This window comes from Panulirus ornatus, chromosome 16 (genome assembly GCF_036320965.1).
Source record: "Panulirus ornatus isolate Po-2019 chromosome 16, ASM3632096v1, whole genome shotgun sequence".
NCBI classification, from domain to species: Eukaryota; Metazoa; Arthropoda; class Malacostraca; order Decapoda; family Palinuridae; genus Panulirus; species Panulirus ornatus.
The window spans coordinates 3,304,689-3,332,068 of record NC_092239.1 but is presented as its reverse complement, the minus strand read 5'-3'; the positions used below and the strand labels follow the sequence as shown (position 1 = coordinate 3,332,068).

The following is a 27,380-nucleotide window of genomic DNA, read 5'->3' as shown; positions in this document are numbered from 1 at the left end:
TACAGTATTGATTCACTATTGATCAGCTCAACTGAAATCACTTATGGTAGGCATGTATTTTTTTTTGAGATACTCAGTTTGGTCAACTTTCACTAGATTTCTTTACAAAGAGATACAGGGCTACAGATCTCAAGGGACCCTTTAATACATTCCCTCTTCAAGTTGTACGGTCACCTTAGCCATTTGTTTTGCCTGTTCATTACCATTGAAATTTTAATGACTTTGCACCCAGATAAAGGTAATGTATCTGTCACAAAAATGTGATATATTGATAATGCAGTCCTGGATTTTACTGGAATCTGTTTTATATCAATCACTTGGGCCAGGTGAGGGTAGTCCCTCAAAGGCCCAGTCATCTGTTCTTAACGCTACCTCGCTAATGCGGGAAGTGGCGAATAGTTTGAAAGAAAGAAAAAGTATATATATATATATATATATATATATATATATATATATATATATATATATATATATATATATTTTTCTTTTCTTTTAAACTATTCGCCATTTCCCGCGTTAGCGAGGTAGCATTAAGAACAGAGGACTGGGCCTTTGAGGGAATACCCTCACCTGGCCCAATTCTCTGTTCCTCCTTTTGGAAAAAAAAAAAAAAAAAAAATATATATATATATATATATATATATATATATATATATATTTTTTTTATTATTATAATTTTTATTATACTTAGTCGCTGTGTGCCGGTTAGTGAGGTAGCGCAACGAAACAGACAAAAGAATGGCCCATCCCACCCACATACATATGTATATACATAAAAGCCCACACACTCACATATACATACACAGACATTTCAATGTATACATACATATACATACACAGACATATACAGCTGCTGCTTGTAGCAATTATGGATGGTTCAGCATCTGTAATGCTGCTTTTAGAAATAGATATGGATGGTTCGTTTGCATAGCTCCTTTTAGTAGTAAGTAATGACGATTAAACATCTGCAAAGATGGTTATAGTAGAAGTTATGAAGAGTTGAACGTTTGTACAGCTGGCGTTAGTAGTAGATATAGATGGTTCAACTATTTAGTGTAGTTTCATTGTAGCTCAAGTCGTAATTATAGATGGTTCGACATTTTAAAACCAGCTTTAAGTTGTAAATATTGATGGTTCAAAGTTTCTAAGGCTATTTTAGTAGTAGATATGGATGGTTCGTAGTTTCCACAGATGTTCTATGTTCGTTTGAATAGCTGCTTTTAGTAGTAGTTATGTATTTTTCAATGTCTCAACAGATGGTTTTAGTATTAATCAGGGATGTTTAAACGTTTGTACAGCTGCTGTAAATGGTAATTGTTAATAGTTCAGTCAATAGCTGGTTGGTTATTTTGGCTTTAGTCACCCGACATTGTCAGGTAATAACCATCAACCAAAAATTATTAGACTCATTTTCCTTGTGTTTAAGATCATTGTAAAGCCACAATCTCCCTCAATGAATGAAAGGCCCACTATATATATGTATATATATAGTCTAAGTCTGATTGTAGATGGTTTTATTATGTGTATTCGCTGATAATCAAATACGCTGCTGATGTTTGTGAGTCTATCGGTTGGTTTGCTGGCCAGGGTGAGTGTTGAGTTGGTCCTCTGTAAACAAACATCAAAAAGGGTAGAACCTGCACATAATATAAAAAGAAAACAGTTACAGAAAGATCTTACGTGCCTGTCTTATTAGCGTAAGTATTCCAGTTAGTTTTTATGTTATGGCATATATGAGCTGTTCTGAAGTGAAAACTTGGAATGTTATCTCCTTTATTTCAAACGATTTTTGAAGTTAGTAAACACTGGTTCCCTTCTGTCCCTAAACTGCATATTTATCCAATTTTAGTTATGTTGACTAGTCAGCAAAATAAACTTTGACTAGTTCAAACACCATTTTGCCTACCAGTCTGCATAATAACTTAATACTGGTGCCAAGGAGTCAGTACCTTAGCGTTATCGTTGGTTTAGACATTAATTTGCCGACCAGTAGATATAATATCATATACCCACTTGTTCCGGCTGTTTCTATATCAGTTAGTCAGGCGCTTGTTTGCGAGATAGTTGGTACCGGTGGTTCAAAGTTCATTTTGTTGACCAATAAATGTTCTGATGCTTTCTGACGTCAGTCTTACTCAAGGTGAGCTGAATACAATGTCATTTTCAGAGAATTTGACAGTAGTTGACCACAGTTTTAGCATTTGCACATAGTTACCCTTAGATGTCATATCCTACTCAGAACTATATATTTAATGGCCGAACCAGGCACGGACATGCCACTAAGTTCTGGAAGGTGATATAATGCTCAGAGACTCGAGTTTGATTCACTTTGAGGAAGATTACATAATAGGTTTCATAGGCTGAAACCTAAGGCCTGAGGACGCCAATGGGACCCAAATGTGCTGTGTGGTACATTGCCAGAAATCAGTCTAACTTCTTAGCAGCAGAGGGTGTGTCAGGTGAGGTTTTCATATTTCCACTAAATTATAAAGGTATTTCCCATACCTTTACATTTATTAGCATCATTTATTCCTTTATCTTCATAGCCCTCCCCACTGTTGACTAATACTTTCATCAGGTATGGGTTAATGATCCATATCATGATCTGCCAGTTTTAGTATATTCTTTACAGAGAACACTCTAAATACAAAATAGATTCAATTATATTCCGGTTAGTTTTGATGTATCCCCAAAATTGGAATTTTACATCAAACATAGGAATATCAGTAACTTTGCTTTGTTTTGGTGGTGTGCTTTATGGAGAATATATAATAACACCATAAGTGTGTGATGATTAGGATCATTTTTGTTGTTGTTGTTGTTGTCGTTGTATGACTTAATGTAACTCAGTATTGGGAAGGGCTATGAAGATTTGGCAAAATGTGGGGATAATGTAAAAGTAGTAATGAATGCATATTTTAAAAACAATATATTAAACATACAGGTAAATTTCGACCTGTAAGAAAAGATAGATGATGTGTTCATAGTTTTTTATTATTATTCTTTTTGGGAGTTTTCTACTCAGGTGACAATTAGATATTTTCTGTCTTATTTAAAAAAACATTTAAGATCTGTTTTCATCCATGTACACACAGCTAAGTGCATTAAAAGTAAGAAGTTTTTTAATGTTTCCATCTGAAAGTTCATGAATAGCTTCTACTGAAATATTTCATCATACAGAAAATAGCATACAAAGAGAGAAGCTTTTATCACAAGCTTTCTGATGAGAATGCAGAAGAAAAAAATCTTTTTGAATGCATACAGCTCATCATGTGGGGAAGGCAGGCAATGATAATATTGATATGTTTCACTTATGACAATGAAAATGACAGTAAGTCTCTGCCCCCTAGGGGAAGGTTTTCATAGATTCTGTTGATAGTAGAAGGGCTTTATTGACTTTAAATGACCTCCACATTTTCCCTGATCTTCAAAGCTCTTCCTGTTATCAAGTTATATAGTGCTGAAGAAGAAAGAGAAAATGATAACAGTCACACTTTGAAGGTCATTTTTATCGTGTTCTTCATATAAAACGATGCCAGTGCAGAACACAGTTGTATTTCACAGTTATGTTTTTGGTATCTTTCTTAATTGAATACCTGAACATATCTGAACCCACACATCTTATTTGGAAGACACATGTATAGTAGTTATAGAGCTGTTGTTATCCTGTAACAGATTTTACAAGTATTTGGAACTTATAGTGTTAGATATCAAAGTGGCTGCATTTGGTGATATACCCTCCCCAAGGAATAGATATCCAGTTTGCTTTAAGCAATATTGTCATAGATTTTGCAAGAGAGGCACATTAAACTAAAGCTTGTGTACAAATGGCTTATGCTTGAAAAGGAATTTTAGGTGTATATAATGATGACACACAATTGATGGAGAAAATATTGAAATGGTTCACAGATACTTTGATAACCTTAAGGAGATTGTAAAGTGAGTCCTTTTTGTCTGATGTATATAATGATATAGATTATCAGAGTTAATGTATTTTTTCTGGATACAAAATATGAATATTATATGTAGGAAGATTTGAAGGAATTGCCACACTGTATTCAATAAATTTTCCATAGCTCTTTATTTGATATTCATGATAAGAGTAAGGATTTATACAGTGCTAAAGTATTTATGAAACGATGTTTAATGTATGCTAGTGTGCTTCAACTGGACCAAAATAAATGATTATGTATGACTTCATATTTTTCATTTGGATATCGAGTTATTATTTATTTGTTGTTAAACTGAGAACGATTAAGTACTGCTGATCTTTTATGCTGATATTGCATTCACTGTCACATTTTATAATGGATTTTGAGTCCCCCATTCTAATATCCTCAAAGATGGGACTTAGTTTCATAATGCATTTTGAGTCCCCTCGTGTAATACCCTCAAAGACAAGACTTAAGAGTTTTCCTTTATCACCTTTTTAATTCTGGATGCAAAGTAATTTAAAGTATTTATTGAAGATTTGCAGAAATCTTTTTGTAATCTCTTTGTAATTAACATCTGGTGTGTGTGGTATTAGCTGATGAGAACGAAGTCTTACTTTGCTTTATGTATTGTAAGTTAACATTATAGTTGCGTTATAGTATTCATATAAAGTATATTAAATCAAGCAGATCTCATTCAGCTCATTCTTTAACAGTAAATACATGTTATGAATAATGTTATTGATTGTTCTACTAATATTTACTTATTAGTGCTTATTGGTTGGTGATTTATAAAACTGTACTCCTGTTTATTTTTCATAGTGAAACCAGTAAATTCAGTATGTGGACAAGTGATTCATGGAGCTATCTGGTTTCACTTGGAGTGCAGCATCGCTCATGGGATGATCCACTATTTGTAGAAGGACTCAATGTCTGCCATCCTTTGAGAAAGGTTCCTTGTGTTGACATTGATGAAGAGGACTTCTTACATGACAGGTACTATTTAATGGAAGTGCATTTTAAATTTACTGAATATGAAGATATTTGGAGAGCTGTCAGGGGAAAACATTTAGTAGAACCAAAAGTATTGAATAATATTAGATAAATTCTGAGTATCATGTTGCTCTAATAGGTTTGAGTAAACATGCTGGAAAAGTCACAGAAGCTCTAAGCTTTCGACCATATTTCAGGGATACAAAGTCAGTATTGATATTGACTCTGTATCCTAGAAAATTGCTTGAAATGCAGTTGAAAGCTTGGAGCTTCTGTAAGTATTTTTCCAGCAAGTTTACTCATAACAGTGCTTCACATTTGTTTGTAATTTACTATATGCTCTAAGAGGTTTGAATGCTTATGATGTGTTACAAGGGTAGGCATGAGAATAAAACTGTGAATGGAAAATGATATAGATGTTAGAGTAACAGATACTGTAGTACATACAGCTATGTAGAATATCAAAGATTAATCTTTCTAAAATCTGTAAAGTTCCAAAATTTGGGGTCCAGTATATTCAAAATTATTCAAAAGAATTGTTAAGGGTGCATGGAAACACAGGTGTATAAAAAAAGAATATAACAGGATAGTGGTACATTAAAGTTGCTGCATAGATAAATTGATGAGTTTGACAAAGACAACTGCTTCTAATGAATAGATAGATTTACAGAAGGGAACTGTTTCACTTGTTTATCAGTGAAAGTAGCTGCTAGAATTCTTAGTAAGTACCCTTATCATCACCTTTTGATAGCTAACATTTAACACTCGAAGTTGCACAGTGACAAGTAATTGGTGAGGGCATTGTAAGTAATGTTTTAGGGAATGATACTTTGATCCAAGTATGTCAGTAAATATTTTCTTGTATTGTTATAATAGATCCTTGAAATTAGAATACTTGAATGCTTTTATAGACATTAGTTACAGACTGATTTACTAATACTCAAAAAGTGCACATTTCCTACAGGATTGAGGCAATAACTTGCAATGTGGTTGGGTGTAACAAATCTTTCACAACAGTAGCAGAGCATGCAGGGCACCAGCGTACTTGTCACAGCCACATATGTGGTACTTGCAAGCATACTTTTGCCTCTAACCACCTGCTGGACCTCCACCTTTTAGAAGTTCATGACACTTTATTTCAACTTATGGCAGAGAGAAAGCCCATGGTGAGTTTTAAGTGCAGAGATCTTTGTTTTGTCTAACCATAGGTATGGTCAGGGGGGTCATCACACACTTTATTGTCCCTTGCCCAGTGTATCAATTATGTATGGATAATGATCTTAATATTTCCCATTGAGTGTCTGGTGTGATTTTTGTGCCTTAGTTTTAGTATTTGTTTATATATTGGGCAAAGAGAATCATATTCTTTGACATTATAAATCCAAAGTTATAAATGGGTTTAAAAAGGGATTTCAGCATTCTTCAGTTTGTTTTTATGTATTGGGGACTAGATTTTTTATAGGATAGCATCTCCAGTTATGATGTAAGTCTGAGAGAATGAGTTTCTCTCTGGAATTTGCTAATAGCCAACTTTCCAGGAAAGTAATCATTCCATTATTTTGGGGATAGGTGTATTTAATTTAAAGAAAGGTCACTGAAGGAAGAAATTTCATATCAGAGTAGCCATGCATTTATTCATTCAAAGTGAATTCTGTGTTAAAAATGAACCATGCAAAGTGAAGACAGACTGATTTTTAAGTTATTTGTTGTGGAGTGATGATGGATGAACAGGATATATGAGGCAATTTATTTTTCCTTTCGATTTTCATGCTGTGATGAAAATCTCTCATTGTGTTGAGTTGTACGTAGATATTAAGAAATTATTCTAGGTTACAGTATCAGACTCTGATGATTCATATTATAAAGAATGTAATGATTAATGTAGGTGAGGTTGGTGAAGTGTGGATGATAGTTTTAGGATAATACATTAGAGGGAGCAGAATAGAATTGTAAATCTTAACTGATTTGTTATTTGATTTCACTCCCACACAGTATCAGTGCCTATTGGAAACTTGCCCTGAGAAGTTCAGTTATCCAGCTGAGAGGAAAACTCACTGTATTGAAAAACATAGTTTCCCAGCAGACTATCGATTCAACTTGGCATGGAGGAAATTAGGGAAGAGCAGAAAAGGACGTGGAAAAGGCCAGAAGGAAGAGGAGTTATCTGCTATGGAATGTGAAGTCATGGTTCCTGTAGATGTGAATCCTACAAGCATGGTATTACCTGACTGTGTTCCAGCTGATGATAAAGATTATGCTAATACTGATACTAGTTCAAGGAAAAGAATCACTCACAAAATTCCAAATTCTGTATCATTTGGTGCCGGAGTACCCCGTGGCTTTAATAGAAGGATTAGGGGCAGAAGAGGTTGTAATAGAGGGGATACTATTCACTGGCACCAGAGGATGCGCCCATCCAATAGTGCCAGAACTAGTATTGAAGAAGTTAGTATGAAAGACTTAGAAGAGGCACTTGTTAAAGAATCAACAGTTCTATGACAGTTGTTTTTCTTTTAGTTATATATAATTATAGTATCAAAACTAAGGTGGAAGAAATTAGACTGAGAGTCATAGGATAAGTATTAGTTGCAGAGGTTATAGGTCTTGTGATTGCTGTTGTAGTACTTGTGAAAGAAGTTTACAACAGACTTTACAATTAGATGGGTTCTTTGGCTTGACCTGATGATTGTTTTGTCCATCCTAAAAGAGAATAGTAAACATCTTTTTCTGCATTGCCTGTTTAGATGCTCATCATAGCTTTGAAGCTGATTGTTATTTTTCAAAGAATCAATATACTTTGCTAGTCATAACAGTACAGGCCCTGAATGAGGAGACTCAATAACATATTAACATTCAGAGATTGAACAAAATTCTACAACCTATGCAAGGTGATGTTTAGCAACCCAGCTTTGAAATATACAGAGACCCTTAAGGTTTCTTGCTAAACATAATAGTTAAATGTTCAGAATTTCAGTACTAAAGAAAATGGCTGCTACATTATTACTTGTACCTGTGTATCCCAGATTCATGATAAGATGGTGATAGTGTATGGGTTTTTCGACTCGGAATTACATTTGTTGATCATTTTCATTTTTGGTTGTATTTTGTGTTACTGTAAATGCTTGAGTATGGTATCTTGTATTTTCATCAAAAGAACCTCCAGATAATCTATAAGTAAGACACAAGTTTTTAGTTTGTATTGTCATTTTACTGTTTTCCACAGGACTTTTGTCTTAAAACTTCCAACTCATTTGAAAAACATATGCTACTTTTTCCTGTGTGTGTGTATAATTTGAAGAGCAGTAGTTAATTTTTTACTGTCTTGAAGGGTAATGTGAAAAAATTCAAATTTACAAATGGCCTTTATTTTAACATGTATTCAAAGAGGTATCTATATGTATAGGATGCACAGAATAGCTAACAACAGGTATGATACATGTTATGAAATGAAAATATATACAAATTGATCTCAAACTTGATACAAGAATAGTGTAGGAGTTTTTGTGAGGAGTAAGACTAAGAAGACATTCAAGAACACAGCTTGGGACTATAGAATTTGATTATCAAGGTTAAGCCTTAATGGTGTCTTAGCAAGGATGGCCGACTTCAACTACATTTCATAAAAACAATATAAATGAAAAATGTTAGGACACCAGTGAATTTGTATAATTGTTTATTTATGACGTTATAAAAATGGGTAACAAATTCTTGGACATAGCAATCTGTGATTCTACATTGCCACGTCTTAAGCATAGCAGCCAAAGCAAGTACTTGTCTCAATTTTTGTATTTCTACTAAATGAAATTTAGAGATTTTCAAGCTCTGTTTACTGTCAGATCTAGGGTAGTTCTTAAAGCTTTCAGTGATAAAATTACTTTTCTACATTTTAATTCATAAATAATTTTACGATTTTTAGCATGTTTTAAATTTTTGCCTGTGAAAACTGAAGATATTACAACATAATAACAGAAATTTATACTTTTTAATTCAGTGTCTCACTATATAGAGTAGAGAGACCTTTCAGCAATATTAACCATGACATTAGATCCAGTTAGCAATGACTAGTATTTTACACATATACATATACCCTGCATTGACTCTTGGTGATAAGTTGTTCACTTGCTCCTCAGGCCAGCAATTATTGTCCAGCTTTTAAATGTAACAGCAGCAATATTTCTGGATCTCTTTGCCATTTCTAGTATCTTGCCATTCATTTTTCTACCATGGTTTCTTGGCTTTGGAACCCATCAAACCTTATGTACCAAGGGGTTAGTCATTTCATCGTTTTTATTACTGAAGTACTTATCAATTAATAAATTCCTTTCATATTTCATACTAAATCTGAATTTTTCCCATTTCAGTATGAATTGTTTTTCAGTATAAACGTAAAAATTTCTTTGTTTTTTGGCTCCAATTTTCTTTGCTCAGTGTTTTTGACACTCCATATTTTCTTCATCTTGTTATTTTCATATTTCATTATTGCTCTTAAAAAGGTACTAACAAATGCATCATGAGAAATTTTCTCTAGCAATGTGATGGGCAAGAGAATGTAGATTTTTCATTTCTACTGTACTAGATATTTAACTTTACACAAGAAAGACTGTAATAACCGAATGTTCAAAAGCTCTAGATATGACAGTATATGTTATGTATAAATGATATTATCACAGTTTTATGTAACCAGTGATTAAAACTGAAAGATATCAGGTGTGAATACTCTCATCAGTACAGTGTCCACAAAAAGCCTTGTCCGTTCCCCGTATATTTTCAAAGGCAATACATGGCTAAGGTTTATTGCGATACAAGCATATGATGCTCTCAGGGTGAAATAATCAACATATGGTTGCTAAGACTAGTGTTTTTAATGGTGTGAGCAACGGCAACTTGCCTCAGATTATTTTGAAGGAATAACGTTTACTCTTCCAGGCTGCCACTTCATTACAGAAATTTTGCTTCTGGGCACTTATTTCTTCTACCTTTGCTTCAAGATGGTTAGCTCTTACCTTTTATAAGGAGGAGAAAGCCCAAATTCTCACCTGGGACAAGAAAATGTGGATACACTTAAAATTTCTAGGGGCACTGGACACTTTGAATGCACAATCAGGGAGCTGCTTCCTGCAACACCTCATCAGTGCCTCTCCTCATTCAGATCAAGACTCTATGAACCCAAAACATGGATCTTGCCAATTTCATGCCTAGACTTCTGCAGATGGTAATCAAGGCCAAAGGAAATAACAAAGTAACAAAATTTAAGAGCGACAATACATTTGAAAATGTATGGGAAGGTATACCAAGGATTTTTGTGGACACTGCACCTCTTGATGCTCTTAGTGCTTAGTTTTTAAACCAGCCTACTGAACTTAGTTATTTGTTGAAATCACCAGCTACAACTTGAAGTCTGACAACTTTTCCATTCACATAATTTTGACAAGGTGTACAATTCCATTCATTTTATACTTGTTTGTGCGGTTAATACAATAACATGCATAAAAGACACAGTTATGTTAGCACACACTCATCCATTACAACAGTTTAGGTATTGTATCAGATTACATAACACTGCAGACCAATTTAACACTTATGATTTAACTCCAATATTTTGTTGCTCAGTTTTTTGCATCCAAGATGTAACCCTGGAGATTGACATCAATATCTTCACTTTAATATCTATCAAATGTTTTCCCTTTGAGTCTACCAGTAATATCAAGCATAATGTACCTCTTGTTTTCCTGGAGTAAAATTTTTCATAAAAATATTTATTGAATGTATTACACTAGTCATTATTAAACATGTTTCATTACAAATACTTTTCTATCAGATTTCACAATAACTTAGTTGTTTTTGTGTTTAACATTTGTGCTCAGCACCAGTGTGTGTAGTTCCACATGCTGCCTACATATAACCACAATGTAAAACTGATTGAAATTAATAGCATGAAATTCTTATGCCCAATGTTTAAGAAAAGCAACTCACCAAGTTAGAGCTCACAGTCATTAGAAAATGGCTCCTGTTTACCCATAAGATGTCATTACCATTACACCAGAACAATTAGCTTTCAGTACTGTACCTGAACATACTGTAATTGGACTTTTGATTTTCATTATTTCCTGATATATCATTAGATTAAGTTTGTGACAAGTTGATATCTACTGTCCATGTCTCCTGGTTGTAAAAAGGTAAAAGTTTTTATAATGGGGTTCAAGGATGTAAATATAGATGTTGCTCTTTTCATAATATTGCTTATATAAAAGTTCTATCTATCACAAGTTACAGTTATTAATACTGATAAAGCTTTTCTGTTTACTGTCTTTGTTCGTACATTTGGAAAGTGTTGCAAAGCCAGATATTTCAATGCTAGTTGAAAGGTTGCCCATTTTGTCAACTGACCATATATATTTAACAAAATCAATCAGTCTCTTATTAAACCCAAGAAAATCATAACACTGTCCAACCAGTTTCTTCTTTTGCAAATAACAGATGCAAGGTACTTTATGGTACTTAAGTTATTTTATGATATTAAAATCATGAAAAGTTGATTCAGTACTGCATGGAAAAAGCATTGTTAATTTCCCATTCACGCAAAACAGTTATTATTGCTACCCTTAAGTGTGTGTGAAGTTACCAGAATGATTTCATAAATTTTCATTGTTTTGGTGCCACAAGTCTTATGAAATGGGATTTGGGTCCTATGAAATCTTTCATTTTCCTATAGAAACACAAGCCCCCAGGTTTCCCAAACACAGTGACAACAGTGAATATACAGAACAAGATCACTGCTTGGGCGGATACATCATTTGTAGAAATAATAATAAATACATCTCTCTACTTCTCAAGTATAAAATTTCACTTCCCTTGTGTCAAACTATATACAGTACACATCATAATGGGAATATCACAACTAGTCAAGCACATGGTAGGCAAGTCTAATGAAGACTTCGGAAGGTCAAATTAGAGCTGCACTTATTTGTTGTCACATGAGTAAATTACCTATTTGGGGCCATGATTTCATTCATAGTTTCCTACAGTTAATCAGGCTTTCAAGCTAAATATAATGTTGAATAATTATAACTAAACACATATCTACAGTTCAATCGGTTTGGTATTCAATGGCAGCATGTAAGTACAGACCTTCTTAGATAATCCACCATGTTTAGGAATTGTCTTTGTCAAGAATGTCTAAAAACAGGGTTTAGTATCTTTGCAACATAATCTGCTTGTAATAACAATATGTTTGAATTAATGAAATCCACCCACAGATAATACCATGCTAAGTATAAACTGTAATACTGTAAAAATCAAAACAGCAGAGGCCAGCCACATTTGTTATTTACATACACAAAATTTATAATACCATTTAGGTTCAGCAACTCAGCTAATGTAGGTACCTGTCAAGTTTTTAAGATTTCCATTTTTTGTAAGCTGTATGTTAAGATGACTAAGCCCTGTTACTTGAACACTCAGTCTTGATCTTGGCTCCTTGTAATTATAAGAGCTGCAAGAACATATACATTAAAAAAAAATATACAAAAATTGATGATGTGGAGAGCAGATGATATTAGAAAAGATGACAAATAGATTCATCACTTTAAGGAATCAACATCACAAATTTGATCAGTTCCTGTCGTATTCTGTAAATGGATTATGGTATACATGAGCCATGTAATCTTTTGTGCACTCTGCACTGTTTACCTTTAATGGATTTTTAATTCATACTTCATGTAATTGTACTGACAACCCTCAATAACATTCCAAATACAGTCACTACTTAACATTTTTCAGACTAAAGACACATGCTCAAAGAAAATATACATATCAATAAAATTATTGAGAATACATCCCTAAATAATTTCATAATTTTGCTACATTAAATAATTAATACCCTGAAAGTTTTGATGACTGTTAAATGATTTCAAATGATAAGTTGATTACAAAATGATGAAGTTCTGAGATGTTTGACTTTCATATGGTACCAGCCATGACATGCTACAATGTTTGAAATGGTGAAGCCCCAAAGATAGTAGTCAAAATTTCACATAATTTGCTGTGTTTTCTGATGCAGGATACTGTTGACCACAATTTGGTCTGAATATGAAAACACCATGTACAGTATCTAATACCATGGATGCTCAATACTAACAGAAGCCATTTATCAAAGAAGTTCAACGGTAAGTGTTGAGTATCACATGTTATCAAGATGAAGTGTCTCCACTTCATGGGCATCTACACCACTCTCAGTCCTGCACTGCTGGCTAAGACTTGGTGTGTGGATCATTCGAGGCTCCACTCTTGGGATGTCCCCTCTCCGATTGTTCACAGTAGAATGAGTATCACGAATGTGTCCATTGTTGTCAGAAAGGAGTTCCTGATGAGTTATTCCACCTCCTACCAAATTACGGTCAACACCTTTCTCTAAGCACACACTATGAGAACTAGATTTTCTGAATGGCTGCATTTCATTTTGGGCCAGTGCTTGACTGGAAAGTTCCTCCATACTTCCATGGTTACACCTTGCTTCATAGACAAATGCAGTCTCAAATGCTGGACGTGCATCTCTAGTTGCAGGCCTAGAATCATGAGGTCCTTTGGAAATAAATGCAGTAGCCTGATGGGGTGTAGTTCTTGAGCGTCGCATCCCAGACAGAACACCTGCAAAGAAATAATACTTCATGTCAAACTGTAAAATTGCTGTTATAGTACTGAAACTGATTACTTAACACTTTATAACATGCTTCATTTTCAAAATCAATATTTTTTTTCATGAAAGCCACACAAAATTAAAAGCTGCATATATAGCTTATTACTAACATGCCATTTCCATGCATGGATTCGATCTTCATTGGTTTATTTTTTCACACACAATTCACTCTGCACAGGGGTAGTTTGCACATACATGGCTTTAGCATTCCAGGTCCCTGCTTTCGCCCACCCCAAATACAAAACAGAAGGTCAGTCAAGCCCTGGTATGGCAGAGTTCTGTTGTCCTGTTTTTTATTATTCATTTATTTATTCATTGTTTTACTTTTACCTGTATATTTTTCTTTCTATACTTGTTCTTATGCTGTTGTTTTTTATTGTACATTATTTTTTGTTTCTCCTGAAGCCAATATATTTTTAACTGTTTTGTAGTGTTTTCATTGTCATTAACAGATATGAAAAAACAGAAATGGCCAATAATTCCTACAACTGTAAACATAACAAACAAGCTATTTTGATAACTCGCAGCAATTCAATACCTCTTGAGTGAGGTAAATGCCACACAGTGGTATCTTTGTCTTCAGGTGCAAATCACACAAAATAAACACAATAATGTTAATTAAAAATGAAATGTCAACCAACACTTATAGATATCAGAATACAAAAATCAAATATTTACGATACAGATATTAGGATACAAAACTAAAATGGTACATAAATGGGATTTCTACAACCAAGAACATGTAATTTGCATGTCGCATTTATGAGTCACTCCTCATCATACTCCTACCCACATACAATACTATTTTTGCTGTTATTGACTTTAATCTGATGTATACTGCAAGGCGACAGATGACCACAGCTGTTGACACGGCAGATAATTTGAAATTCAAAACATGATATACATCTAATTTCAAAGCTGCATCTCTAATTAAAATTACTTATGTTATCATCATTAATAGTAGTAGTATTAAGGGTTTCCCTTGCTTCTTGAACTATAACACTGAAAATACAGTAAATCTGAGCTGTTAAGAGAATCTCATTAGGTTTTCATATGTTCTCATTTTCATAATGATTTTCTGTTTTATTAATATCTTATCCAAATCCCTTCCCACTTTTAAGAAGCTTAATTTGGATATAAACTGAACTTCAGTTGGTTTTAAGTGTTCTACAAAGTGAAACAGTTCGATTTAGCTTCTGACAATGTATATTTGTAATGCCATGCCACTAAAACATACTGTTGAGTTAATCACAGTATTATTATGGCATTACAGTATTATCATCATTAGACATTATTATTATGGGAATAAATAAAAGCAGACAGTATGAATTATGTACATGTGTATATATGTATATGTCTGTGTGTGTATATATATGTGTACATTGAGATGTATAGGTATGTATTTTTGAGTGTGTGGACGTGTATGTATATACATGTGTATGGGGGTGGGTTGGGCCATTTCTTTCGTCTGTCTCCTTGTGCTACCTCACAAATGCGGGAGACAGCGACAAAGCAAAATAAAATAAAATAATAATTATTATTATTATTATTATTATCATCATAATTATTGCTATTACTATCATTATCATGTTTGGATTGGGAGGCTCTGGTTTCAGCAAATAATGTATGACAGCTAGAGAGTAGATGTGACCAAATGAGACCATTCTTTGTCCATTCCTAGTGCTACCTTGCCAAGCAGGAAATGTCAAGGAAATAAAAAAATATTTCTACTACTACTACTGTGTGAAAGGCAATAAATCATTCATATTAACTGTTATTATCATACAAGTGATGAATCTCATAGTATTTGGGTCACCAGCCAGCCAGATGGCACAAAAAAAAAAGTGTAAAAGCTGCAAGGCAGTATGCACTTTGATCCTTCTGGCATGAGAGAGATGTCTATTTTTTAAGAGAAAATATGTAAAATCTTCTCTAAAGATGTAGTTCATCAGGATACTTTTCAACAAAAAGTATTCTGTGAGACCAGCTTCTACTGATATGGTTTTACAAATCAGTTAGTAAGAGAAATAAACAACTGTCCTAAGTGTAGTGCATCACTATTCCACGCACACATCTAAAACCTGAAATTTCATTTGAAGTCACTGACTGACAGTTTAAGATTATCTGACATGTCAACAGCTATTCATTATGGTGACAAATCTTTTTTCAATAATACTTCATTACAGGAACTGGCAAGTGATGCAAAAAACACAGCAATAACAATCATGCAAAATCTGTCATATCAAAGATAAATTCTACTTCATGTTCTTCATAATAATTGTGCTTAGTCTAAGTATTTATAATATAAATAACAAAGATTACAACAATAGATAAACTTTTAAAAAGATTTTCTGCAACACCATCCAAATTCATGTCACTACATCACTTATCCAAAATTCTGCTGACCAAACATGTGACTATGAATTATGCTAAACTTTAATATCATCATGTTTCTGGAACATGCTGGGGTTTATATGGTGGCTTGAACAAACAGGCATGCATGATCAAAGTGGGTGCATATTGTGGAAAGGATATTTTGTGAACAGACAAACATGGATAACAAGAACAAAAACTCAAGCCACACACCTGATCACAATCCAGACTTAGGCTTCAGATACAATGCATTGGCATTAGGGAGTACCAGGGAGATCATATCTAGCTTTCACTGCAGTCAGTATGCAAATATTAGCAATCAGATCATGCAAAATCATAAAACAGTAAAATGTAATGTTGCAAATAATAGAAAGTTTAATAAAAACACATGAATAACAATGAAAGGTAAAACAACAATGGAAAAAATAGAGTAAGGACCCTTTTAAAATCAAATATATTTGTAGATGGATCTGAAACTTTTCTGCTTCATATAAATCATAAGTATTAAGATTCTAATGTACAGAGATAAATTATCAATAGCTTTACACTTTACTAAGAAACCTAACTCCCCTCTCAACTGTCCAAATAAGTTAAAATATCAAGAATTATATATATCAATGATGCTACAAATTCTAGTGTCTTTCTTCTTCTGCTAAACGGGTTACATTTTAAAGTGTAGCAATCTGCCCATCATACATCAGGGGGTCCCTAAGAACATGTAAAATACTAAAATACGAGTATGGCAAGCTCTAGCAAGTAAAACATGGTGCCATATGCACATTTACATTTTGAAACAATCCTAAGGCCTTTAATTATTCCATTTCATCTGCCACACAATCAGAGTGTGTACCCAGCAACCCGAGAATGTGGTCATCCCTCTAACTCCCTGTGCCTGGAGGTTCACTCCATGATCTCCATAATTAATTTCTGAAGGATAATGGCCTTTACAATGAAAACAATACAGTTGACACTAGGTCCACAAGACTTATTGGTGAAATGGGTAAGCAACTATTCAAGGCCTCTCAGCGAAATGTCCACTAATGCCTTTATTTTATTTCTAGAACAAGAAAATCTTTGTATTCCAGTATTTAACTTACCACAAACCTCGTACTCAAAATTTACCATATCTCTCAGTACAAATACATAATGTAGTAATTGTTATCCATATCATTCCATCCTGTTCTTAATGCCTACTGAATGCTTTTATTTCTATTGGATCAGAATCTGCTGCTGCTCTTGATAGACTTTAACCAAAACTAAATGACAACACCATGAAACCAAGCTATATGAACAATTCAAATAGAAATATGAAGGTACACCAGTTTCAGGTCCTATGCAGATTGATTTATAGTTTGTTTTTTCAATCTTTACCATTATTCTAAATTTCTTTATTACTACAGAGTTACATAAATACAATAATTTAGAAATTTTAATATGGTGAAAAAATCCAGTGAAATATCAAAAGAAAACTAAGTGCAGGCATATTCTCCCATCTGGCACTCCCAAGGAGTCGCATTTGTAAGAGTTAATATGTTTGTCTCTCTCCTTTCATTAGCATGTGAACCAAAAGGATTCTACAATTATGCAGTCATCTTTGATTCTCCTAAGGACCTGCAACATCATCCATAGGTACATACAAGGAACTGGCATTTGGGATGCCTGAATCATGTTGGAAATGTCCACCTACTGTAATTTAGGTAATGGTACACATTGTTAGCTCTCTAAATTCTGAATGCCATCAATTTCCATAATCTAATTTTCTATCAATTTTTTTTCGGTCACTATTTGATGGAAAACTCTTTAAAATAGGGAGTCTTTTCACACTGTCAACCTTATTTGAGGATGGTTTAAATTACAGATTTGTTGAAAAAAAAGGGAGGGGTATTAGAAAAGTGAACTAAAAGGATGAAGATAATGTTACTTTTGTACATGCATTTGGGAAATTCTGACAATAACTCTTCTGGGTATGGAAATATTGCTGCATTCACAAATACAGTCCTCCATATTTCAAATATAATTTTTTTGTTTTCTAGAAAGGGTTAGTATTTGGTAAATTTTTTAGAAAGCATGAAAATTAAAGTGAAAACTTGTAAAATAAAAATATCTGGCCCAATAAAAGAGAAGTAAAACTGACTGATAGCTCATTAAAGATCCTGTTTATTCTAGACAGATTAGAGCATAAATGTCATCTTTTAGACTGTAATAATTATGTTCAGTAATGCAGATTTACTAATATATTTACTTTCTTCTATTGATACCATTTCATTCACATCAGCACACTCTGATTAAGAGTTGTCTGAAACACACAGAAGAATATGATAATGGTATATTAAGGATATAATAATCTCCCAAGAAACATTCTATTACTTGTGTAGATGAAAACTGAAAATATGAGCAAAACAGAAAATAACCTGAGAATTTCCAAAACCATCTTTTGGCAACACCAATAGCCATGCAGAGATTGGTCAAATCTTTGAAAACCGACACTGTGTATTTCGAAAGTAATCAACAAACAAAATTTATTCTGAACAAGATATGACAGCACCAAAATGATCTCTAAAATAAATCTATGAAAAAAAAAAAAATATAATAAAATCTCATGACTTTATGTGAAAATTCAATAAAAGTTGATAGCTTGATCAAAGAAGAATGATGGCTTTAAAATATTTCATAAATAAAAATGCATTTTTCTTATAAACTAGCATTTTCACATTAAAACTGTCTAAATGCTCAAAGTATATGCATAATGCCAACTTATGCATAAAAGATTGAAAAATTCTTTTTTTTTTGTCATAATACGCATACACATATACATATATCCTACAATGCCCTCTAACAGCTGTTGTAGGGCACTGTGTGTTCTATGAAAGTGCACATTTGTATGCACTATATTTTGTGTGAGCGTAATTACCCCAAGACATTTCTAAAGGCTCCTCCAGCTCAAGGCTGCACTACCTCGAATAGCAGGGAAATAATGTCTTCTTTGGAGTGTGAAACTCTTTGATGAACCTATACTCCCAATGATACCTCACCAAAGGTGACTTCACTTGCAGTGTAACCTCAAGTAGGTGGTGTCCTGTAACACCTACACACACGTGATGAAGAATGTGTGGAAAGAACGTTATTTCCAAGAACAAAAATGGGAATGTTTGAAGGGATAGTAATTCCAACAATATTATATGGTTGCTAGGCATGGGCTGAAGCAGGGGGCATCAGTGCCGTTTCCTGTGGGGCAGGGTGGCACCAGGAATGGATTGAAGGCAAGCAAGTATGAATATGTACATGTGCATATGTATGCATATGGGCATTTATGTGTGTATATGTATATATACATATATATATATATATATATATATATATTATTTTTTTATTATACTTTGTCGCTGTCTCCCGCGTTTGCGAGGTAGCGCAAGGAAACAGACGAAAGAAATGGCCCAACCCCCCCCATACACATGTATATACATACGTCCACACACGCAAATATACATACCTACACAGCTTTCCATGGCTTACCCCAGACGCTTCACATGCCTTGATTCAATCCACTGACAGCACGTCAACCCCGGTATACCACATCGCTCCAATTCACTCTATTCCTTGCCCTCCTTTCACCCTCCTGCATGTTCAGGCCCCGATCACACAAAATCTTTTTCACTCCATCTTTCCACCTCCAATTTGGTCTCCCTCTTCTCCTTGTTCCCTCCACCTCCGACACATATATCCTCTTGGTCAATCTTTCCTCACTCATCCTCTCCATGTGCCCAAACCACTTCAAAACACCCTCTTCTGCTCTCTCAACCATGCTCTTTTTATTTCCACACATCTCTCTTACCCTTACGTTACTCACATGATCAAACCACCTCACACCACACATTGTCCTCAAACATCTCATTTCCAGCACATCCATCCTCCTGCGCACAACTCTATCCATAGCCCACGCCTCGCAACCATACAACATTGTTGGAACCACTATTCCTTCATACATACCCATTTTTGCTTTCCGAGATAATGTTCTCGACTTCCACACATTCTTCAAGGCCCCCAGAATTTTCGCCCCCTCCCCCACCCTATGATCCACTTCCGCTTCCATGGTTCCATCCGCTGCCAGATCCACTCCCAGATATCTAAAACACTTCACTTCCTCCAGTTTTTCTCCATTCAAACTCACCTCCCAATTGACTTGACCCTCAACCCTACTGTACCTAATAACCTTGCTCTTATTCACATTTACTCTTAACTTTCTTCTTCCACACACTTTACCAAACTCAGTCACCAGCTTCTGCAGTTTCTCACATGAATCCGCCACCAGCGCTGTATCATCAGTGAACAACAACTAACTCACTTCCCAAGCTCTCTCATCCCCAACAGACTTCATACTTGCCCCTCTTTCCAAAACTCTTGCATTTACCTCCCTAACAACCCCATCCATAAACAAATTAAACAACCATGGAGACATCACACACCCCTGCCGCAAACCTACATTCACTGAGAACCAATCACTTTCCTCTCTTCCTACACGTACACATGCCTTACATCCTCGATAAAAACTTTTCACTGCTTCTAACAACTTTCCTCCCACACCATATATTCTTAATACCTTCCACAGAGCATCTCTATCAACTCTATATATATATATATATATACCTCGCAAACGCGGGAGACAGCGACAAAGCAAAATAAAAAAATAATATATATATATATATATATATATATATATATATATTATATATTTTATTTTTATTTTGCTTTGTCGCTGTCTCCCGCGTTAGCGAGGTAGCGCAAGGAAACACACGAAAGAATGGCCCAACTCGCCCACATACACATATATATACATACATGTCCACCCATGCACAATATACATACCTATACATCTCAATGTACACATATATACACACACACAGACATATACATATATACACATGTACATAATTCATACTGTCTGCCTTTATTTGTTCCCATCGCCACCTCGCCACACATGGAACAACAACCCCCTCCCCCTCATGTGTGCGAGGTAGCACTAGGAAAAACACCATAGGCCCCATTCGTTCACACTCAGTCTCTAGCTGTTATGTAATAATGCACCGAAACCACAGCTCCCTTTCCACATCCAGGCCCCACACACTTTGCATGGTTTACCCCAGACGCTTCACATGCCCTGGTTCAATCCATTGACAGCACGTCGACCCCGGTATACCACATCGTTCCAATTCACTCTATTCCTTGCACGCCTTTCACCCTCCTACATGTTCAGACCCCGATCACTCAAAATCTTTTTCACTCCATCTTTCCACCTCCAATATGGTCTCCCACTTCTCCTCATTCCCTCCACCTCTGACACATATATCCTCTTGGTCAATCTTTCCCCACTCATTCTCTCCATGTGACCAAACCATTTCAAAACACCCTCTTCTGCTCTCTCAACCACACTCTTTTTATTTCCACACATCTCTCTCACCCTTACATTACTTACTCGATCAAACCACCTCACACCACATATTGTCCTCAAACATCTCATTTCCAGCACATCCACCCTCCTGCGCACAACTCTATCCATAGCCCACGCCTCGCAACCATACAACATTGTTGGAACCACTATTCCTTCAAACATACCCATTTTTGCTTTCCAAGATAATGTTCTCGACTTCCAAACATTCTTCAAGGCTCCCAGAATTTTTGCCCCCTCCCCCACCCTATGATTCACTTCCGCTTCCATGGTTCCATCCGCTGCCAGATCCACTCCCAGATATCTAAAACACTTCACTTCCTCCAGCTTTTCTCCATTCAAACTTACCTCCCAATTGACTTGACTCTCAACCCTACTGTACCTAATAACCTTGCTCTTATTCACATTTACTCTTAACTTTCTTCTTTCACACACTCTACGAAACTCAGTCACCAGCTTCTGCAGTTTCTTACATGAATCGTCTGTTTCCTGGTGCTACCTCACTGATGCGGGAAACTGATTTAAGTATAATCATAAAAAATAATATATATATATTCTTTCTTTTCTTTTAAACTATTCGCCATTTCCCGCGTTAGCGAGGTAGCGTTAAGAACAGAGGACTGGGCCTTTTTTGGAATATCCTCACCTGGCCCCACTCTGTTCCTTGTGTGTGCTACAGGACTCCACCTGCCTGTGGTTATACTACAAGTGAAAAGTCACCTTCAGCAAAGTTGTATTATCATCTGTTGGAGATAAGAAGTATAGCTGCAACTCCTCTTTGAAAAACTTCTTCCCCTAGAGAAGTAAAGCAGCCTTTGAACTGCAAAAACTTTTGGAGAATGGGGCTCTGGGGAAAAACCAGGAACCGCACCACTGCCAAGTAAAAATAAAAAACTTATTCCTACTTTAACACTTGAGCAATTTATACTTACATGCCCCCCACCCTTCTCCATACAAATGTGACACTTCCTTACTACATACTCTTAGTTTTAGCCTGAAAAGCACTAAATAGCCTTCCTCCCAACCTAGTCTTAAAGTCAACCTCACCAGACATACCCATCTAAAATTACACTCCCCCAGGCATTTATGAGAGAGACTTTTTCATCGGTATCCTGGACATCCCTCAGCTCTACAATACAAACAGAGTAAACATATCACAGGACCTATAATGCCCAAGTTGTCACTGTCATTGTGCAGACATTGAACACTTACTCCCTGAATCATCCTGTATCCATCTCACACAATTACACATCATTTCCACACCTGTATTTATGCCCTGTGGATGTGGCCAACTCCCAGTACAGTGCAGGAGCCCCCATAGAAGGGGCTCCTGGGACAGGAAAGTAGTGTTGTGAAGTAGGGTAAGTCACCAAGTACTCATTCCAATATACTGTGTCTGTTATTGCATTATCTTACATTTATTAAATCCAATTTGTTTTATCTTTGTTTGTGATGATTATCCAGATGAGGTTAACAATGTGAAAAACTGAATCCTTTATTCTCTTATAGAAAACTGTTGATATATGAATCATACAGCTTTCACTTTGTTTAACTTTCACTATATTAAGTTTTACTTGAATATGTTTCTAAATATTACAGAAATTTACATTGGTAAAATAAAAAGGAAACTGCTTGTGCTGGTAATGAAACCATGAAATGATAAAAAGTACTTAAAATACTTTAAAAAGGAAATAAAAAGACAAAAGAAATCATCAGGAGATACAAGAGAAAATTTGTTTTTAAGTCCTTAGAAAACATATGCATGAAGTAAAGAAGGATCATTTATGCACACAGTAAAACCTAAGTTGTAACAGCAGCAGTAGTGAGACCTGTGGTAAAGGCAGGCTGTGGAGCTAGAAGCGGTGAGGGCGCATCCGTCCATACAGCACCAGGAGGACTGGTGGTTGTAGTGGAGGTATTTGTGGAAGTGATAGTGGTGGATGCAAGAGATGTGTTAGTACTGAAAGATGTGGTAGTAAGAGTGGTAGTAGTAGGAGTAAGGTCATGGGTCGCAGCCCCTGTGATGATGGACACACCCATGAGCGACTTCTCAGACTCATGTGATTCGCTGCAGTTGTCTTTCCCACCACCGCATCCACCACCACATTGCTCTGCTGCTCCTCGTTGCAACTCTGCACGGTCACGCTCACTCATTGGAACCTAAATGGTGTGTAGGGTAAAGATTATACACTGAGGAGTTAAACAGAAGACTTTTGTTTAATTCAAATCACTGCTAATGATCAAAGAAAAGAATCCAGCTTACTATCTTTAATCATGCATGTGAGTAGTCATACGCTGTAGTGGAAAATAAAAAGTAACTAAAAGGTGGACCACCTTCAAACATACCTTTTCAGGAGCATTTTGGACGTAGATGACCCTGTTGAAGGCACGCCATCTCTTGCACAACTGCACATACATTTTACATTGTACATACATGAACACTAGCCCTCCAGTGAACCCAATTGCAACTACAATCAACTTAGTCCAGAATGGCCATTCCAGTGTGCCTGCCTGGTGAGATCAGGGATAGCATAAATGGATTTCACTTTCACATATAACAAGAACATCAAATAAAAAGATGGAGCATTAAAAAGATGTCAAAGCTACTGACACTCATTTAAACACTGAAGAAACTTTATCAAAGTAACAATGAGAATTTCCAATTAGTCGGCTTACACAGTAATGAACATGAAGATATATTCAATTAGAATAATTATTATGTATAAAATAATATTTCACACTATTAATTCACAAAAGAGAATTTTTCACCACCAGTGTCTCTGGATTATGTATAATACATCTCCATCTCTTAAAATCAATGTGATAAAAAAGCAAAGCACCATCAAAAAACCAAACATCAGTAATCCAAAAACTAAACTAATCCAGAAAATCTGGTTAAGAGTGATTTCAAGCCTTTATCTCTAATATATCTAATCAGTTTACACATACTGTTATACCCATATATTCAGTATGAGAAAAAGATCACAACACTACTATACTGATGTGAAAGCCTTCAAGAAACTTAGTGCACAAAAAGTTAGATATTTGTTTTCTAAATACACCAAGAAATCTGGATAAACAAATTATTAAGTAATGTCTGATCCCAAGCATTCCAGATTTTTTAAGAGTAAATGTATCAGTAATGATGTGATAAGACATGCATTTCTAGGAGTGTAATTAGATTACTGAGCCTGCTGAGAAGGATAAGGCTCGGTTAATGTAAAGTTTCTTTTCCTCTACTGTACTGTATATAATATTCTCTGTACTGTATAATTATATCATACTGTACTCCATTCCCATACAAGGTAGTTACACCTCCCCATGTTGTACAATTGGGTAATTCTCCTTCCCTACACAGTAAAACTGGGTAACACACAACTTCCCTGCCCATAATACAGCAATCAATTATCCACGCTAGAGCCAAGAACTCTTACTGATACCAAAGACAAGTGTTCGAGAAAGGTGTTAGGGGAACTCACCTGCACCTCCTCGGTGGTGCGGCCGATGAGGACGTACAGGGCCCACACCACACACGTGATAGCCACTACATGGAAGGTTACGGAGCATGCAATCTTCCGCCGCTCCATGCCAGACATGTCCAGCTTCTCCCACTGAAAGAACCAACCACACCGTCGCATGGATCAAACGTACATGATTGCAAGGGAACGGAAAGCTGAAAATATAATGTTTCACGGCATGTGAGAGGTTATGATGGTACCTGGTACGTTTCATAAATCAAGTCAAAGTAAAAAGAATATGATGATAGTGTTACACGAGCTCAGGATTCACTTGTGTTACTAATGAGAATTTAACGTCCTGCAAAAGATCAAGCTACATACATATACCAAAGATGATAAAATACTTTTACTGTACTAAAAAAGACACAGGTACTCATATCCCTAGGCATTCATATATATATATATATATATATATATATATATATATATATATATATATATATATATATATATTTTTTTTTTTTTTTTTGCCGCTGTCTCCCACGTTTGCGAGGTGGCGCAAGGAAACAGACGAAAGAAATGGCCCAACCCACCCCCATACACATGTACATACATACACGTCCACACACGCAAATATACATACCTACACAGCTTTCCATGGTTTACCCCAGACGCTTCACATGCCATGATTCAATCCACTGACAGCACGTCAACCCCGGTATACCACATCAATCCAATTCACTCTATTCCTTGCCCTTCTTTCACCCTCCTGCATGTTCAGGCCCCGATCACACAAAATCTTTTTCACTCCATCTTTCCACCTCCAATTTGGTCTCCCACTTCTCCTCGTTCCCTTCACCTCCGACACATATATCCTCTTGGTCAATCTTTCCTCACTCATTCTCTCCATGCGCCCAAACCATTTCAAAACACCCTCTTCTGCTCTCTCAACCACGCTCTTTTTATTTCCACACATCTCTCTTACCCTTAGGTTACTTACTCGATCAAACCACCTCACACCACACATTGTCCTCAAACATCTCATTTCCAGCACATCCACCCTCCTGCGCACAACTCTATCCATAGCCCACGCCTCGCAACCATACAACATTGTTGGAACCACTATTCCTTCAAACATACCCATTTTTGCTTTCCGAGATAATGTTCTCGACTTCCACACATTCTTCAAGGCTCCCAGAATTTTCGCCCCCTCCCCCACCCTATGATCCACTTCCGCTTCCATGGTTCCATCCGCTGCCAGATCCACTCCCAGATATCTAAAACACTTTACTTCCTCCAGTTTTTCTCCATTCAAACTTACCTCCCAATTGACTTGGCCCTCAACCCTACTGTACCTAATAACCTTGCTCTTATTCACATTTACTCTTAACTTTCTTCTTTCACACACTTTACCAAACTCAGTCACCAGCTTCTGCAGTTTCTCACATGAATCAGCCACCAGCGCTGTATCATCAGCGAACAACAACTGACTCACTTCCCAAGCTCTCTCATCCACAACAGACTTCATACTTGCCCCTCTTTCCAAAACTCTTGCATTCACCTCCCTAACAACCCCATCCATAAACAAATTAAACAACCATGGAGACATCACACACCCCTGCCGCAAACCTACATTCACTGAGAACCAATCACTTTCCTCTCTTCCTACACGTACACATGCCTTACATCCTCGATAAAAACTTTTCACTGCTCCTAACAACTTTCCTCCCACATCATATATTCTTAATATATATATATATATATATATATATATATATATATAATTTCCACAATGGCTATGCTAATAATGGCCTGGCCACTTCAGGCTTCGCTGTTCTAACGAGATAAATATTGGTGTCTTCCTGTTACACGACATATATGATAGAAATAATATTTTGCGCTATTTTCAAAGTCACTTTATTACCTTTTCCCCCAGTCAGTATTTAAAGAGCCTTCAAAAGTAAAAGAACGTGGTGATGTTTCGAAAAGTACCCGGCACCAGTCTGATAAGCCCACTGTACAGGAGGCAGAGATCAGCTGGAAAAGGTCCAGAGGAGCACAACAAAGACTGTACCACACGTTTGCAATGGTACTAAGTCACCGAAGGAACTAACCAAGCTGGCAGAAGGAAAGGAGGGAGGAGACACGATAATAACATACACGTTTCTAAATGGATTTGATCAGAGAAGAACTGTACAGTTCTTAAATTTCATGACTGATAAGTCGACGAGAGGACCTGGCAGGATACTGAACAAGTCATGATACAAAGAACGAGAAATACTTTTCTGATAACAGCTGTGGATATATGGAATAAGCTGAGCGAAAACTGTAAATGCACAGGATGAACAAGTTTAAAAGATTGTGTGAAACAATGTGAAGCTCTAAAAATAGGACCAGACGAGTACAGAACTCCCTTCCGGCATTCAACAAGCAAACACACTTGTTAAAATTCAGGGGGTCAGGTGTAGCAAATGTAGCATGGAGTT

At 35.8% G+C, this 27,380-nt stretch overlaps 2 protein-coding genes across 6 annotated transcripts in view; one reads left to right on the top strand and one right to left on the bottom strand.

Moving 5' to 3' along the window:
* Positions 1–1,547: 1,547 nt before the first annotated feature.
* On the top strand, positions 1,548–8,436 carry l(2)k10201 (lethal (2) k10201). 3 transcript variants are annotated; one of them, XM_071671050.1, is made up of 4 exons: positions 1,548–1,697; positions 4,755–4,928; positions 5,890–6,091; positions 6,918–8,436. In XM_071671050.1, exons 2-4 carry the CDS (start codon positions 4,774–4,776, stop codon positions 7,422–7,424), a joined length of 864 nt encoding a protein of 287 aa, XP_071527151.1. In that variant the 5' UTR covers positions 1,548–1,697; positions 4,755–4,773; the 3' UTR covers positions 7,425–8,436. The 3 variants fall into 3 exon arrangements, with proteins under 3 accessions (XP_071527151.1, XP_071527152.1, XP_071527153.1); XM_071671051.1 differs by lacking the exon at positions 1,548–1,697 and adding an exon at positions 1,852–2,140; XM_071671052.1 differs by lacking the exon at positions 1,548–1,697 and adding an exon at positions 2,185–2,459.
* Positions 8,275–27,380, bottom strand: part of LOC139754048 (E3 ubiquitin-protein ligase MARCHF8-like) — a 93,506-nt gene continuing 74,400 nt past the window's right edge. The window contains exons 4-8 of one of the 3 annotated variants that reach the window (XM_071671048.1): positions 24,916–25,047; positions 23,783–23,947; positions 23,266–23,596; positions 16,207–16,285; positions 13,434–13,571 (exon numbers count right to left, since the gene is read on the bottom strand). In XM_071671048.1, coding sequence (XP_071527149.1) covers positions 16,251–16,285; positions 23,266–23,596; positions 23,783–23,947; positions 24,916–25,047 — 663 coding nt within the window. In that variant the 3' untranslated portion in view covers positions 13,434–13,571; positions 16,207–16,250. Of the gene's footprint in view, positions 13,572–16,206; positions 16,286–23,265; positions 23,597–23,782; positions 23,948–24,915; positions 25,048–27,380 lie in introns of all 3 variants that reach the window. The other 2 variants (XM_071671046.1, XM_071671047.1) reach the window with 2 other exon arrangements.